Source organism: Notolabrus celidotus, chromosome 2 (genome assembly GCF_009762535.1).
Source record: "Notolabrus celidotus isolate fNotCel1 chromosome 2, fNotCel1.pri, whole genome shotgun sequence".
Lineage (NCBI taxonomy): Eukaryota > Metazoa > Chordata > Actinopteri > Labriformes > Labridae > Notolabrus > Notolabrus celidotus.
The window spans coordinates 29,727,913-29,746,703 of NC_048273.1; the positions used below are offsets into that span (position 1 = coordinate 29,727,913).

General features: G+C 39.5%; 1 protein-coding gene across 1 annotated transcript in view; it reads left to right on the top strand.

Moving 5' to 3' along the window:
- The window catches only part of LOC117829732 (disks large homolog 1-like), a 140,820-nt gene that overhangs the window by 113,270 nt on the left and 8,759 nt on the right, over positions 1 to 18,791 (top strand). Inside the window, exons 14-19 of the mRNA XM_034707379.1 lie at positions 1,519 to 1,633; positions 11,866 to 12,048; positions 15,438 to 15,501; positions 16,409 to 16,424; positions 18,091 to 18,132; positions 18,576 to 18,626. Coding sequence (XP_034563270.1) covers positions 1,519 to 1,633; positions 11,866 to 12,048; positions 15,438 to 15,501; positions 16,409 to 16,424; positions 18,091 to 18,132; positions 18,576 to 18,626 — 471 coding nt within the window. The remainder of the gene's footprint in view (positions 1 to 1,518; positions 1,634 to 11,865; positions 12,049 to 15,437; positions 15,502 to 16,408; positions 16,425 to 18,090; positions 18,133 to 18,575; positions 18,627 to 18,791) is intronic.

Here is an 18,791-nt window from a genome sequence, read left to right on the forward strand (position 1 = left end):
ATGAGGATAATAATAATAATATTAATAATGATAACAGTGATAATACAAATTAGGATGAGGATAATGATATTAACTATGATAATAACAATAACAATAATAACAACAATAATAATAATAATAATAATAATAATAATAATAATAATAATAATAATAATAATAATAATAATAAATCAATGTTATTTCTATAGATAAGATGTATAATATATATAAGAAGCAATTCTTTTCTTATTTCTGAATGGCTAAAACTGACTAAAAACACTGCACAGATGATGCCATTACACCACTGCTGAGCTTCCTGAGCGTCACAGTGTGAACCCAGTGTGCATGCATAATGTGACGCCAGTGTCCGGTGCAGATTTTCCACCTACAAAACAACATGCAGGCAGCTGCAGTCACATGTGTCCGACGTGAATCTACAGTTACACGCCGTCTCTTAGCCTGGCTCCAGACCTCTGAATTGCCGCTCACCTCTCAGAACTGCCTTGAAAATTCAATTATGTTTGTTGTTGTGCTCGTTGAATAATGTTTCTTCTGATGGGAGAAACAATTGAGAATAAGAGACCTCATCAACCAACTTTCTCCATTCATTCCAGATAGAATCACTGTCCTGGGTGCACATGGTGAAGTAAAATAAGCACAACACTGGGGGAAAAGTAGCAGGAAATATAGTAGCTAAAACGAATGAATAAAAAGCTTTTGTTTCCCCATGGACACTAGGTGGTGAATTTATCTTAATAAATAAATTCTAATGTTGGTATCCATGAATAACAACACATCCCGCCTGAAGTGATTTGTAAACACAGATTTTTAGCAGAATAAGTGACATGAATGAGTCAGTGCTGTGGAATCAAACTGGCTGTGCGTGTGCATGTGTGTGCGTGTGTGTGTGCATGCGGATGACCTTGTAAATGTGTGTGTTTATGATGATATTGACATAGACCGGGTCTGATGTAACAGGAGTTAATATTTGGATCAAACAGACTATTAGATTATGGCTGTAGAGACAGCTCGATGCCCCTACCTGCATGTCCATTAGCTTGTGTGCGTGTGAGTCTGTAATTTGTGTGTGCGTGTGTGTCTGTAATGTGTGTGTGTGTAATGTATTTGTATCTAAACAGGAAAGTGAAATAACAAACCTACATGAAGAAAATCATTTTTGCAAATGTTATACCAAAACATGCGTTGTTCTTTCTGTACTCCATCCATTTTTAAGAGATGCGGTTTAACAGAGTGCAAAAACCTCCACCTCCATTAAGGCTGTGTTTGTTCATGCCTCTGCTCCTCTTTTTGATCTGTAATGTTTCTGAACCACTGAGCACAGATGATTGAAGCGTAAAAAATCACTGCCAGTCAGCTGCTTCTAATGTAGAGTAACAGGTAGCTTCTAAAAGCAGCTATAAATAGATTCTACATAGATATTTTAATAGTTTTGCATTACTTTCTTGAACCTGTCACCTGAAATGTACTGGCTCTAACAGTGTTTTCACTCTGTTTGTGTGTCTGTGTTTGTGTGTGCAGAGTACAGCCGTTTCGAGGCAAAGATCCATGACCTGAGGGAACAGATGATGACCAGCAGTGTCAGCTCCAGCTCCACGTCGCTCCGGTCCACACAGAAACGCACACTCTACGTCAGGTAAAACACACACACACACACACACACACACACACACACACAGACACGCACACACACACACACACACACACACACACACACAGAGCGGACACACAGAGCAGACACACAGAGGTGACTGATTGTTGAGTGTCCTTCAGCGTGACACAACTATTATAGGGTCTTATCTCAGCTGTCGACTCTGCTTCTCGTTTGTGTGTGAGATGCTGAAAGAGAGGTTATCACATTCGGGAATCACAATTAGATTCTGTGGGGAAAAAACGACCCAACACACAAACACATCCATCGCTGTCAACTATCTCCATTACCTGTGTGTGTGTTTTTGTGTGTTATCCTCTGTCCTTCCCTGTCATAGTCGTTTAGACTCTTCTGAATCAGCCCAACCATTCTTAATTTCTTTAGCCCACCACCTATGCATTAGAGAGCATTTCATCACATGGATTGTGGCATTTGAAGTATTGATTAAATGCTAGGTCCCTGAGGTGAAAATAAGTCACTTTAGAGCTCTTGTTGGATCAATACAAAGAAAAACTAAGACAGGGAGGGCGACTCTAAAGGCCACGCTTACAAATAGTCCAGTTAAGTCTAAAGAAGAAGAGGAAAGAGTTGTAAATGAGTTCAAAAATCATGGTCAAAGAGTTAATATCAGGAAAAGTCTCTCTATGGTTTGAATGAAATGGGGGAAAAAAGGTAAAATAGCATCTTAAGGCAGTGTGTCATGGCCAAAGTAGTGAGATTAAAACATTTATACAGAGCTCAGGGAAGGGTACTATTAAAGAAATAAATAAAACTAGCGTAGTGCCTTGAAGTTGTGAGATAAAACGTGGATAATCTCTCAGACTTCTGTGGCGAAGTTGTAACAAAAGTAAATAATTAATGCCACAATTAAAATACATTCTCCTTGATTATGAAATCACAACGAGGTGATGAGGTTCAGAAATTGTCACATATAAAACTCAGACGAAATTATGCTGTTTACTTTTTCTGATTTCATTTCATTTTCATCATTGTCACTTGAATTAGTTCTTTCTTATAAAAAAAACCAATATTTCATTGGGAGATCAGCATACAGAAAGGTACAACTAAGTTAATATACTTTTTTCCCTCCTCTTACTTACACTGCTTTCCCTGCATAAGTACATATAGAAATACATGTAGACAATCAAGTTGGATTCATTCTTTTTTTTAAAAATAGTCTCCACAGAGGGTCCTTTCACAAGGGACCAGGGGTCAGAACTGCCATCGAGACGTTTCTGTAACAAGAACTATTTTGATTTGTTGGAAACTTTCAGTTATGTGCACAGAAATCAGCATCAAGGATGATGAATTTGATGGTTTTAGAATTAAGTGCGATTTGTTTTTTCGCTTTGCACTGTTTTTCAAAGATTTATATGAAGTCTTAAAAGTGTTTAAAATGCATAGCCTACTGCATGAAAGGTAGAGTCGATGGTTTGAATTCAAACTCCTCAATAATGCTACATTTAAAATAATCAAGGATTCACATCCACACACACAAAAAAATCATGTAAACCTAAATTTGTTAAGAATTTGAAACCTGATTTGCATAAATGTTTGCAATTTTGGCACTCAAAGTCAAAACTGAAACATAATGATACAGTCAGTTTAGGATTTTTTTGATGCATCATAAAATTCGGTGGATTTTTGATACATGTATTTTGTCATCTAAAAAGTAGACTACATCCTGTAAACCAGTGATTCTCAAATGGGGGTAGGTGGGAGTTGTGCAAGGTGTACGTGACAAATGTAAAAAAAAAAAAAAAAGTTGCATCACAACAAATTAAAAAACAAATCTGATTAGAAACAACTTTATCCACAGCATTTCATTTGTATTTCAATGCAATATCAAATAGGGCACTATTTACAAATTGAGCATATTCATTCATAAAATATATTATTTACAAAACCGCTTGGACCACACAGCCTCTGTCTGTTGACGTCAATTGTTCAGCAAGTGATCACGTTCATTTGCATGCTAATAAAAACGCAGCCAGGAGGATAACAATGGACAGGTGGTTGAAATGCTTCTTGTTTGACAGAAATAACTCAGTGTGCTCCTTTGGCCATGAAAGGCACTAGTGATGCCTCAATCTTTAATTATTTCTGAAAATATTGCATTACAAAAGTATAGAATTTGTGTCATCTTTTTTTTTCAATGTTAATTTTACACTGTAAAACCAAATGCATACATTTATTTATGTTGTTTTCCCTTGTTATTTCCTGAAAAATGTTCTCTGCCGTACAAGGGGGTACTTTGCTGAAATTGTTTTTGAAAAAGGGGTACACAAGCTAAAAAGGTTTGAGAACCCCTGCTGTAACCACCAGTATGACCAGTATACAATGCAACAAGAGGTCTTTTATTGTGTTGCAGTATTGTATCCAAAAGAAGGCTTGAAGAAGCAAGCAGCTGCAAGGCATGCTGGGATATATAATGACGCACACCAATCCAGCAGTGCTTTTTAACATATTTTCTCCCTTATTAGCTCATAATCATGCGGTTAAAGAAAGCAGTAGTATGTTATGGAGTAAATAGACCCTGTGGAGTGCTGGTTTGATAGACAAGACTTCAGTTTAAGACACATCGACCTGCACAGGTGGGGGGAGCAAGTCTTGCAAACTGGTCACAGGCAGTGGTTTATTCATACCTCAAAACTTTCAACACTACCAAAAGCCGAGCTCAACTACTGTACCGGTAGCTACCAGGATGCAAAAACAGATGGTACTAGAAAGACCCACACAGCTGCACAAACACTGTGGACTGGCTGAACCCTGATATCTTAGGATTTGCTTTAGTATTAAACTAGAGATTTGTCCTGATAACAAAGAAGTTAGTAATATCAGTACGAAGCTCAGAGGAAACTTTATCTGACACGCTCTGAGCATGAAATCAGCATCTGACCTGAGCTGAGTGCAAGTGGCCTGGAAGGAACAAGCAGCAGCAGCAGCAGCAGCCGCAGCCCGGTCAGAATAACCTTGAACTGCACACTCACTCTGACACACTGACTCACACTCAGAGCAGGGCGGGGGTCAGTCTTTGTGCAGCCAGCGAGGGACAAACAGTCACAAATAACCTTATTGGAGGCAGTCTGCAGCCACACTACCAGCCCTGTGAGGCTTTCCACTCTTACATGCAGATATCACACTTTTACCAATGCTTACGTCCATATATTAAGCAGGTATAATGTTAGTATTCATTGTCTTTGTTTAGAATTTAGCATGCAAATGTTTGCTTATTAGCCATAAACACAAAAAACAACACACATAGAGACGTAGAGCGTTACTTTTGAGGATGTTTGGTCATCTTCTGAGCCACACCAGCAGTGATAAAAGAGTATTTCATAAAGCACACTATCCTGTCCATGACTGAATAACTTTAGATTTAATAAGAATTGATGCACGTATCAGATAATATGCCATGTCATGTTAATCAATTTACATTCAGAATTTTGATGAGAGTAGTCTTGGGAATATGAGGCCACAATCACTTCAAGGTTATATGGGATAATGCAGTAACCCCCTCACAGGCCACATGATAAATCACTGTCATGAAGGAAGGTACAGTATCTGGGTACCGCCCCTAATTGACCAATCAGCATCAAATATAAAAAAAGCAGGACTCGCACTGGCAGCTGATTGGTTGAGATGTGGTTGCATATGCGTGACGGGTTGGGGGTATCTGGTGCTCTCTGCTCCTCTGCCACCCTCATACAACCACATTCAGTGTGTGTGTGTGTGTGTGTGTGTGTGTGTGTGTGTGTGTGTGTGTGTGTGTGTGTGTGTGTGTGTGTGTGTGTGTGTGTGTGTGTGTGTGTGTGTGTGTGTGTGTGTGTGCGTGCGTGCGTGTTGGTTGCCCCTACCGTCTGCTTGTGTGTCATGGAGAAGACACACAATAACCTTTCCTCAGAGGAAATGTCACTGAAGCAAGGTGACACACCAGTGTAGGACTTTGGGTAAAAGGTGTGTGCGTTGTCTCTCCCTTTCTCCTCTCCTCTTCTCATTTTGCACCTTTAATGTCTGATTTCAAACACACAAAGGCTCAATAAATTGGCTTTGTAATTGCATATTAACAGCGCTAAAGTCAACCTGGAAAGGCTATCATAGCTTTAGAATAATATCAGTAAAATCGTCTTCTATAATTATTTTAAACGTCTACTTTTAATGAATTTTACAACTGCACAAAATAGGATGTATTTGCTATCAAACTAGCTAAAATGAAAGATAAACACTCTGTTAAAAGAACCCTGCATTTGTCGCTTTAGACTGCATTTATGTTAGCGATTGCACAGTATGATGATGAGTATGATCTGATCACCCAGGAGGCATGTTGAAACCATGTGTAAGTGACCCCTGAGACTCTGTAACTGAGTTCCACTGTGGTTTTATTGGCTTTAAACATATTTGGCTGTCTCCTTCACCTTGTCTTTACTCACCTGGGCCTACACTCCAAAGCATTCATCATACTGTTTAACGTTGCTGTGACAGAATCCAAAATATCCTCATATAGCAGACGTTGCGTTCAGCGTTGGCTTGCTCGTCATGCTTCTGCTTGTCAGCATCCATGTTGGTCACTCTGTGCTCAATGTGCTGGATAGTCATGTGACCAAATAAACATGCTCGACACACACACACAAACTGTCAGAGCAGATGATGGGCATAACAAAACAGACTCCAAACAACCAGAGGAGCAGTTGTATTGTTTACAGACGAGCACACATTTGTTTAAATCACCAGTCGCAACCTTTTGTGTGGTTATGTAATTGCACATTTTCACATCCCGATTGTGATTACAATTAGTTTTATTGTGCAGCACTAATTTACAGTATATCTGCACCAGTGTGATGTGCCTGTAAACATCCAAACCTAGTCTCAGAAACCGGGAGAGTCAACCTGAAGTTCTCTTATAGAAACCAGAATATTAAAGCATGTTAAAACCACATCAAGGTTTCTTATCTTTCTTTGGTGGAGAACAAAAAGAATGAGAGGGTAAGAAACCAACTGCAAACAACAGCTCACAGACGTTTAGAAACCTGGAAACGTCCATGATCGTGCAGTGATATGAATAAACAGGTGACTTGTATTCCTGGTATACTCATGAATATTGACACACTTCCTTTGTATGTAATGATTTAATCAATAGAGTTATAACAAAACATGATGCATAGATTAGGCTGCGAGAACTGCATGAATGCAAGACGTGTGCTTCCCTGGGCAGCATAAAATGATACCATCTCTCTCTGTTCTGATCTGTGGTGCAGATATCTGTTTTCAAAGCATTTCACAAAAAGCTCGGGGACATTCACTTCTTGAAACTCAATACTATGGTTTTAAATTGCTTTGCTACTTTTTGCACAAGCGGATTAAATATGGTGCAACCTCTTTCTGAAACAATAAACGTAAGGGGGTTCCTTTGGCGAAATAACATAATAGATAACAAAAGTTTCTAAACTACAATCTAACACTGACTTTGTGTTGAACTGCACTATCATACGAGCAGATTCACCTCTGAAACAAACTGCGTGTATGCAGTAATTCTATAGAGTACAGTAAAACGCTGAAGTGCAGTGCAGTGCACAATAGGCTGCTGGCTGTGCGAAAACAGCATTAACATCAAAAACATAGCTTAAGATTTCCTCGGCTCTCAGTGGGAAATGTCCACTGTGTTACACTCAGCAGTAATTTGCATGTGTTCCTTCACGCAAGTAATGAGATTTCACAGATCCCCCACAGGAATTAAAACATCTGTAATACCGTGGGCTGTAAATTGATTTGGAGTTACATTTACATGTGGCCTTGATAACACGAGAAGCAATCCATCGGTGTAGCCTGCTTGTTGGAGAATTCCTTTGAGATATTTTGAACTCCTAAAATACTTGTGCAATAATTGTTTTCTTTTTTTTTTCTATAATTATTGACTCAAAGAGGAATGACATTTTAAATAAAAGTGAGGCTATTTATCGACTAAGATCTGCCCGCTGCCCTTTTCTGTGTGTATCTGTGGACCACCGGATTTTTACCGCCATACACATGCTGTGTCTTACACTACCTTATCAAAGAGGATCTTAAGCAGTAGTTTAAGTTTAAATTTATTTGATAGATAAGAGTTATAGGCTCTACACAGCCAGCATAAACACAGACAATATACAGTTCAGAGGAAACGATACGGAAAAAAGAATGCAAGATTAAAATAGAAACACATCTAAACAGATTAAACAAAATGAATATTTTTATTCTGGTCATTAATTTAAAAAGAACAAAAGTCTACAGTTTGTGTGAGTAGCAATCTAGCAAAAAAAAAGATAACACAATTTTACATGATGACACTGATTTGTTTCACAAAATAAAATTCACAACAAAAAAACAACAACATTGGAAATTAAATTAAAAGCAATGGAATATAGGTAGGTCTTAGGTGTTTCTTAAAAGTCTCAACAGAGTTTGCCTGTCCAATGATCTCTTGCAGGCTATTCCAGAGCCGAAGAGCTGCTACAGAGAAACAGTGCTTGATGAATATTGCCAGAAAAATAAAGTTGCGATATATTTTGGTCACCGGCTGTGCTTAGTGGTACAAACGTTGTTTCCACAGGTTACCACACAGACTGGGTTACAGCTAGTGTAAAGGATTACGCTGCAGTCATTACTGTGCTCCTTCACTCGGGTAATTACATTTCAGGAGTTACACTGACTGTTAAACTGAGAGCAGGTAATTGATTTAGAGTTACATTAACATATGGCCTAAATGATCCTACACTCTGTTCATCAGGGAAACATGGTCGCTGTGAACTCATTTAAGACGTAGACCTGTTTTAATGAGAGTGTGCTTGTTTGTCTATAAACGGGCTGTTCATATATACAGTATATCCCATCACCATATACATGCCGTCGCCTTTGTCTTTACTATTTTACAATACTTTAATTTCTTATGATGATACAGAACATCTCTAAATATTTCACACTTGTTTAACTGCTGACAAAGTACGCCTACTGTACCGCTGATACTATTCAGTGTGTCTTTCTTACAGTAGAAACCATATATTTACATATTTCAACCACGTTATCATACAAATACACCACAGTCATTTATCAAGAAAGTTTTGCGTAAAAAATCTAGTTCTCATGATATGTGAACTAGTGAGCAATAAACTGGTTAACATCCATTTAATCTGCTGAACATGCAACACGTGAAATGTGCCTACAAACAAATATACATGCAGCACATGTTTGTTAAAGTTGTTCACAACAACACATGAATAATGAATAAATATTAACTTGGATTCAAACTGAATAATTGTTTTGAGTAAATTCCTCTAGAATTAAAAGTAAACCCACCACGGCAAACAGAAGCTGAGGCTAAGATCTGACAGCTCTGTCTCTTATTAGAGTAAGACTTGTGCATCAGTCATTTCAGCACTGAGCCCAGAAACACATATGTTCATCAAAGTGACAAAGCCCTCTATTGGCTGCTGACTTTTGACAGAAGGCAGAAATGAGACGGCCCTGCTTAAAGGCTGAGTCTGTTTTATGATAAGTACCTGGTTAGTTTGCTGAACTTGATTGCAAACTACACCACAGTTTGCTGATTCATGAAGTAGAAGTCATTTAAATGTATCCTAATAATTTGTGTCAGATTACTGTTCTCAGCAGTTATAATTGGATTTATTGTGATTAATCAGATGATAATCAGCAGTGATGAAATAAAGGCGATAGACTGAGTCTGAGTTTACCCTGCAAACAAGTTGGGAACATTTGTCAAACCAGCAACAAGAAGAAACTGACCAAGACCACAAGCTGCTCTTTTCACGGTTTTATTTAACACCATCATTTATACAGTGCCAATCCACAACAAATAGGCCGTACTCTTTGCTTTATTATTCACTAAGAACCGACGTCAAGATAAGATTAGATTCAATCTGATCATATTTTAATCCACCATAAGCAGAACACTTTGCAGCATTTAACAAGTTACAGCATCAGGAAAAACTCTCTTAAACAGGCAGAAACCTCGAGCAGGAGCAGACTCATGTTGAGCAGCCATCTTCTGAGACTGTGTTGGGCTTAACAACAAGAGCTCATAAAGACTTATGGTTACTGTGCCATTAATGATAGACTGATCCTCAACTCCTCAGCTGGAGCCACTGCTATTGACACTGTACTACAGATAACGTAATATGGAAACTAATGAATAGGTTTGATCTCATACTCCCTGTTCGTTGTTAAGCTGAGTGAGGTCACTTGCGGTCTCCAAAAAAACTACAACCAATATGTAGTCCTGTGTTATTATCGACCTGTTGACCTCAGATATGTTTGACCTTTCAGACCTTTCAGCACATGCAGTTAATCAGGATGGTGTAGAGCAGCTTTAACAGCGTGGGCACCTCTGGCAAAAGAGTTCTTGTCTCAGAGGTTGCATGACTTTTGACTGACCCTGATGAACCTGTGAGGCTGCCTTCATTCACAGGTGTCTGGATTAAACATGGCAACATGTCGAGCAGTGTGCGTGAACTGTCAAAGTCAAAATTTCTCTCACATGGTGTCATTGTGAAAGATGGGAACTCACTCTTAGCTGCACACAAAAGCAGATGCTTCAGGTCAGCAGCTACATGCAGCTCTCCGTTCAAAACGCTGTCTCCTCAAAAGGCTCACAACATGAGGAGCACTCTTTACAACTTTAGTCGGCACTGCCTGAAAATCTGCTCTTTTCCAGTGTTTCATTATTCTATAAGTGGTACTTACATGGTGCATAGTACACTTTCAACCAGGTTGTATCTAATTATATGAGCACAGTCATTTGATGTTGGAATATAAGGTTGAATATGAGCTGGTTAGAAAGATCAGTTGTTACTACAACGGAGCAGTTAACCCCATTTGAACTATGACCTTCTGACCATAAGATCACGTTACCATGAGATTCCTCGGTCTATATACAGTCTTGTTTCAGCAGGTAGCTGTGCACATAAAGTCCTGTGTGGAAGTCTTTCTGTATCATCTTTAAAGAGTCATAAATAAAACATAAGGTGGTGTTTTTCTCAGACTTTCTGTGTCTACACCTCTGTCTGATTTTCTCCTTTTCTCTCCTGGTTCCTCCTCCGTCTATGTTCTGTTTTATTGATGAAGGCAGCGGGGACTTTAGGGAATGTCGGTTATTTCAGCTCTAGTTCCTTTGCACACCACAGGCACACTCACACACACACACACACACACACACACACACACACACACACACACACACACACACACACACACACACACACACACACACACACACATACACACATTTTGCTGGCCTACTTTCTGGGTCTTTTCCCCGCGGACAGGTCTGTGGTCACAGAGACAGATCACCGCTGGGACACGGCGCACATACACAGCAGCGCAAAAAAATACACACACAAATAGAGTGACATGCACACAGACAGATGTGTGCAGCACACAAACACATAAAAACACATACAAACAAACACACAAAGACACAGAGTTATGTACATACAGAGAAGGTCATGAATAAATAGTGTAGAAAAGCAGTCCTCAGCTCTTTTGTGTTATTTACCACAGATATCTTTCTCTCTCTCACTTTCTCATGCTCTCCCTCTGTGTTTCTTTTATATATTTTTTGTTTTTTTAAGTGCAGAATAAAGATGTCAAGTTCTTGTCAATAGTTGAGAGAGAGGTAAAAGGCATCCTGACAGAGTGTTTTTGTGTTTTCGTGCTTGAGAGAATGTTATTCAGGATTTCAATTTATTCCCAAGTGGGTTTTGATGCACCATGAATTGCCCTGGTATTCTGGTGTATAAGGTCAAAGTGAGCACTCTGGGATAAAGTTCAACCAAATAATACATTCTGTGAAAATCCTGAGTCATAAATAAATAATTGAAACATACGCTTTAAAAGAGAAGTTGAAGTAGATGACCTGATGTCACCTTTCAGTCTGTTGCTTTGAAGCTGATGCCGCATGGTGGTGGAGTGCGGTTGCCTCACAGCAAGACGGTTCCTGGTTTGAACCCCAGCTGGAGTCTTTCTGTGTGGAGTCAGCATGTTCTATTTGTGCATGCATGGGTTCCCTGCAGGTGATCCAGCTTCCTCCCACACACCAAAGACATGCTGGTTTGGTATACTGGTTTACTGTTAACCCTGTGATAGGCTGACGACCTGTGCCCAATGACAGCTGATATAGGCTTCAGTGAAGTCGATATTCAAATTAGTTTTGTGCTTCTGTCTTTCTGCAGAGCGCTATTCGACTACGATGGAAGTACAACGGATCTGACCACGGCCAATCAGATCCTCTCATTTCACTTTGGGGATATCCTTCATGTGAGCAGTGCGGGCGAAGAAGAGTGGTGGCCCGCCCGTCACCTCAGCCCACCGCCTCCAAACTGCCCCGAGGTCGGAGTCATCCCCAGCCGCAGGAGGTGAGAACTCTTCACAGCATCTTTACGTTATATTACTTTAGCTTAAGATCTGAATCTTCTTTGTAGCGCTGCAAACATAATCAATACTTTGAATCAGATCAAAGTAAACTCAGAGGAGACATATTCCCTCATCTCACCTGCCTTTCCCCTCCATGTTTCCTGGAGGATCAGGTGATAGGCAGATGTTGATAGGCTTCTGAGGAGTGAGGAGAAGGCCATTTTTAGAACAAGTCTCGTTACCATCTGTGACACTGACAGAGGTGACAAGGAGGGAAGGAGAGAGGGGAAAATGAAGGAGTGGAAGGATGGTAAGTGAGGGATTGTTAAAATAAGAGTGAGAGAGGGATTATGGGTGTAAAGAGTTGGGTATTAATAGCCTGAGGTGTTAGAATAAAGACTTGGAGAGATAATTATGGGTAATAGAGACTCCTGTGTTAGGATTGTTAGAAGAGCTGTACCATAGTATAAGTAAGACAGAGCCTCTCTTATTAAAGGTTATGAATAAAATAAACATTCAATACTTTCTGAAGGTGTTAAAGGAGAAGTGTTAAATTCATGATTACTGGGTGTGAGGTGGAATGTTAGCTTTATGCTGTGAAATCAGTAAAACTTGCCAGACTCTCCTCTCCTCCTCATCCCCCTTTATCCACTCTTCCTATAGGTCTGCCCTCCTCTCCTCCCCTCTCCCTTCTCACAACATCAACATTTTCTCTCCTCTTCACCATCTCCACCACCTTTCCTGTCCCCTTCCTTCCTTCCTTCCTTTCCTCTTTTTTTCCACCCTACTTTCATCCCCTCCATCTCTCCTTATTGTCTCCACTAGTTTCTTGTATTCCTTATCCTTCTTTTCCTGCTCTCCTCCCCTCCTTCTTTACTCCATTTCTGTCCTCTGTGTCCTCTCCTCCCCTCCTCTCCTCTTACATCTTCCTTACCCCTTTTCTTACCTTTATCCTCCTTCCTCTCTCCCTCCCTTCACTACCATTTGTCTTCTCTGCTTTTCATTATCTTCTTCCTATTTCCTTCTTACCTCTCTCTCCTCCTCTTCTCTTTGAAGTATTTGTACTTCCCTCTCCTTCTCTCCCCACCTTCCTTCCCTCTTTTTCTTCCCAGCATAAACTAGCATTATAATTATGACATTTGAAGGAAAGAGTAGAGTAGAGAGAGGAAGCGGCTGCAGAAACTCAGGTCTGAGAGAAAAATAAAAATAAATCAAAGGTGTGTTACTAATGCAGTTGTGCAAACACACCCATGTGAAGGTATTGTTGTGTGTTGAAGCCTTTCAGGCATTACATCCAAAGAATAGCCTGCAGACTCACATTCTCCCTCCAGTAATTATGATAATTTCTGCCGTGGACTCAGATGTTGCTGGTCTGCTTTCAGCGACAGTTGTTTGACTGCTTGCAGATATCAGGAGACTGAAAGCTGCATAATGTACAACTTTGTTTGAAAACACATTTGGCTTGTCGCCCTAAATTATAGAATGAGTCTTCAATTGGGGGTGGGGGGGGGGGGTCAACCACAGGAAGTGCTGATGAATCTAAATTTTAACTTAGCTGACAAAACTAGCCGGAGCAAGCAGACCCTCCGTGGAGAGAGAGGCGGCTTCGGAAGGTTCCTAACTGAGGGAAATGACCTGGAAGTAAGTGAGAGCCACAATGAGAGCCAGAACGTTCTATGAAATGCAACCTTGAGGTGCCTTAATGCTTCCTATCTCATGTCCTTTAGCAAAGAAAACAAAAGAAAATCCTTTACAAAGGAGGAGAGATAAAACCATCCCACGGTTCATGTTCTGTAGCGTTATCTAAAGGAATACACCAATCAGACATTTAGAAAAACAAACCATCAACGTAAAATCATCATCACATATTTATAAGCCCATCATTTTATGATTATCTTGCATAAATATAACCATTACTTCTCTTAAACTATTCTAATATGTCTCTATTTTTAATTATACTTTTTCTACTTTTCTGTTTGCAGCTGTGCTTATGAAGCAATCTTTTTTAGCGTATCCATGTAGCCTACATGAAGCAACCCAAAGAGAAAGCATGGAACATTTATCTGAAGCTGTATGCACAAAACTCCTAAAAACGTTCCGAAATCTTCAGTGTAAGCTGCATGTGTGAATGCAAACTATCAAAGTTTTCACCCTGACTTCATCTAGAATTTGACCTGCAAACTACCTCCTGAAATGTCTGCATTAAGTCAGGGTGAGTTGATGTGAGAACGCGGCAGGAAATGTTTTGGAAATCCATCACAAGTAAAAGGGCGGGACATATCAGGGCGGATAAAACATCTGAGGGTGAAAGAGGAGAATCATTGTCAAGACAAGAACAGCTAAGATGTCTACACATCAGACTGTTTACACGTACCACTGATTCAAATGCAAAAACTGTCATCAAAGCATACATCTCTGTGACTTTGTCATGATGTAAACACTACACAGTGGCCTCCTTAGACTCACTTACCCCCGTCTTCACCCTCCTCATCTGACAAGTAAAACTTCAGACCATGAAGGGAACATCAACTCTGAAAAGTTTCGGGGGCAGGGCTCCTGACAATTTTCATTAATTCAGGCGTTAAGGAGGCTTCAGATCTTAAAGTAAACAAAATTATGTGAACTTTTGCTGCTATTCAGAAATTCCATATCAGCATACGTCTTAATATCTCCTGTTGACACCAAGCTACATAACCATAGAGAATGACTTTTGAGTTCTTTCCCGCCAAAACACCTCAAACTTTAAGTACCAGGAGCTTCTTTTCAAGGACACGTTAGTTGTTTGATCCGCCACTGACTGAGGAAGCATACAAAATTTTCAGCATGCAATATTTAACTGCAAATATACAATAGCAATGTTGCCGTAAAAAGCCATGAAAAAGAGTCATCATTTAAAACACTGCAGCAAAGCATGGAGGAGCTTCTAGTCATGCTGTTGTTCTCTTATATGTTGTTCCTGCTGTAACAGGTGTGTTCAAGCACAATAGTCAAGAAACAAATAAACAGGTTTGCAGCTGCAGAATTACTTAAACTGTAGCTGAAATGAAATACAGCAAATTCTTGACCAATCAAAAGTGTTCAGTACTGCAGGCCCCACCCCCAAAAGTTTTAGCGGTATAGAAATGATAAATATTCTACCTCAGAATTAACACTATTTTGCACTGGATATACTGAGTTCTTCAAAAGAATCTCAACTCCTGTAGAAAGTTTGTACAGTGAAATGCATCGTTTGTGATGTTTTTGTGATGAAACAGTGATCAATGATGTCTCTGAAAATGTTCCCAAGATTAATTTTCCTGCATTTCTTTATAACTTTACTCTGTTATTTGTGCTGCTTTCTGTTCTCATGTCAGAATTTCACTAAATATATTCCTTTTTTTTAATCTCACAGGGCAGAGAAGAAGGAGAGGTCGAGGTTAAAGACGGTCAGAGTGTCGAGGGCTCAGGACAGATCAGTGAGTAACACCCTGATTCATTAAACTTCAGATTTAAAGTGAAGACTATTCAAACATCACATAAATAAAACTTTAGAGCTCAATTTTCTCCAAAGCAGAAAGTTTGACCCCATTAACTGACATTTCTTTGTGAAAATCAATAATATCTCAGTGATTTGAATTAATTTGTTTATTTATAAAGGATAATGAACTTGAATGAACAACAGTATAAAAGTACAGGATGTGGTCCCAAGGTGGGCTCATAAACACACATCACAGGTAATAATTTATAAATGCAAACATATCATTAAAAGAGAAAAAGAGAAAAACAATAGAGGGAAATTGTCTTTAATTAACACTGTGTCTGTGTAACAATGGTGTGGCAGAAATTGTTTTTTTCTCGGAAAAGTGCAGTAAGGTTAACTCCTAATCAGAGACTAATTAAACATACAAAACACTCGCCTTTTTCCACTTTGATATTTGTGTTTTTGAGAGTGTCAGACAGTTCACAGGCGGAGCTAGGAAATGACTTTTATTCACACTTCACACAAAGCGATGAAGAGAGCTGACACACGATTCTAAAACAAGCTACTGATATCACTGTCTCATCAGCACGCTCTCTGTTTTCATCACACTCTGTGAATCAGCAAGTCTGTAATCAGCAGCTCTGCATGGTGAGGAGCTGATAATTAAAAATGATCACACACAAACGCACACACATGCTGTTTCACTTGGCTCTCTAAAAGAGACTGTAACTCAGTCTCGTTCTCTCAAACTTTGTGTGAGGAAGAGAAATCTCATGAGTTTTCAAACAGGACTGCAGAGAAAGTCAAGATACTGTTATGATTCTCATTTTTATAAGATGCTCTCTCTCTTCTCTCTCTCTTCCTCTCTCTCTCTCTCTCTCTCTCTCTCTCTCTCTCTGCAGGATCAGGATGACAAAGGTAGGTATTCCCTCCATCAGTGACACCTGGTGGTCAGTTTATGTAACTTCAGCTCTTCAGATAAGACATCACAAGCCTTATATTTCTCCAATATCCTCTGAATCTGCAAAGTCATCAGACCTCTGTCCAGATTACATCTCAACAAGTGCATCCTTTGAAATTAAAGCAGTTAACACCCCTGGGGGAAAAAATTGTTTCTGACCTACAAAGGAAACCACACCATCAGCGACAAGTTTGACAGTTTCCATAATACAGTTTTTAAGGCATGAAACCGCTGCGAGGGGGTAGATGTTAGACCAGTTGATTGACTGTATGCTGGAAAAAAATCATTTTATTACTTATTTTCCAGCAAATAGTCAAAATCAGTGAGAAATTGAAAATGAGAATTTTTAACTGTCAGAAAACACAACAGGACAAGATGCACCACATTTTCCACAAAGGCGACAAATTCAACATAAGCAGAAAGTTCCTCACAGGGGCTTTAAATGCAAAGATGCAGATTTAGGCTACATGGAAACTTTCAGAAAACCTCTTCAGAAATATACAAAACAAGAAGGCAGTGAAAAAGACTTCATTATATTCGACTATATGCTACAATACAGAATAGAATTTTAAAATTAGATAAATAATTAAAAATGCTATTAACAGCACTAAATGTATGTAGGAATCAACAGCTGCCCATACTTAAAGTAAACTGCACAAGTCTTTAATTATGCTACCTTTGTCTACTGAATCGACTTCATCACAACTTTTTGTCATTGTAGTTGATTAGAAGCCAGAAGCAGTAGAAATACCACGTCCATAAAAGTACAATTATCCTCCTCCACAGTACTTGAGGAACTGTACTCCATGTATTTCCTGTACACTGTGGTTCTGTGAAACTGCGCTTACCAAGTGCATAGAAAAACTCAGTCTTGGATAAGTTACGGGGAACAATTTAAAACCAATGGCAAAAGAAATGCCTGCATACCAAATGTATGGGGTTAAAAAGCCACAAAACATCCACGGGCTGCAGTAGATGCAACAGCAGTCGTCATGATTATGAGAAGAGTGGTCAGAATGATAGGTGCTCAGTGCAAAATTAAGTGCAATGCGTGACTGATGCACTGATGACAGTCAAGGACTGAAACATTTACTACCTTTTTGCACTTTGAGCACCTTGATTGTTTCACCACTTGTGTCTTAATTAACAAGACTATTCTGGCATTATTGCAACTTGTGGACTTTGAAGGCTTTTTAACTGAGTGATTACCGGTCACACACTCAAAGAAACCCAATGCAGGCTGTAAGTTCATAGCCAGCTTCGTGTAAACTATGATCACCACCTCCTTTATTGGAGTAAGTGAATCCAGACAGCCCAGAGACACATGTTGAATTCCCTTAGTAGCACAGGCCTCAGGTGTCCACACGCTTGTTTCCACATCTGTGACCTGAAAACTCCAGGCCAAGCCCTGCAGGTTTTGAAATTAACCGTGTGTGATAAGACAGGACTCCTAAGTCCTTCTCACAATGGACAGGATAAACAAATTACTGTATGTCTGATGTTTTTGTGACTTTAATTTAAGTGTGTCAGTGACACAGAAAGAATGCAGATGTGTGTTCGTCTATATCAGTGTTTGTACGTGTGTTTGTGTGTTGCTGACTCTGACCTGTCTTGTCCTTCCAGAGCTGGTAACCTCTGGCACCAGCGATAGTGAGAGTAGTTCCTGTAAGTCTAGACCCTCCTCTCTCTCTCTGTCACTCTCTCTCTTTCTCTCTCTCTTCCTTTATTGCTTGTTTTGTTTTGTGTGTATTGTAATATCAAACCACAGCAGCTCTTTGTCCCTGCTGGTTTGGGTTGTGTGTGTGTGTGTGTGTGTGTGTGTGTGTGTGTGTGTGTGTGTGTGTGTGTGTGTGTGTGTGTTTATTTATCTGTGTGTGCTTGTTGTATGATGTGATTACTGTGTTTTTATGTGCATGTGAGTGTTTATTTGTGTGTTTGTGTGTGTGTGTGTGTGTTTAAAAGTTACCTTTCTCTGCTTCTCAGCCTGCTTTTACAGAGCTGTTGAAGAAGTCTAGCCCCAAGTAGAAAAGGTTGAGGGTGTGTTTGGGTGTTAATTCTCTCACTCTTTTTTCCTCTGAACTCTCAATCTTTTTTTTTTATCCAATCAGCTGGCCAGGAGGAGACCTTACTCACCTACCAACCTGTCATGCAGCAGGAAGGTTAGTCCTCAACATGCGTCTTATATTAAACTTAGCCGTCTCATATAGAAAGTAAACATTTTAAGCTGTATGAGCAAATTTACCTTCAATAAAGATCAGATAAAAACTGACAAATGTATCGATTAAGAATGGACTACGGTTTACTTTTAGCTCTCTTTTAGTCTC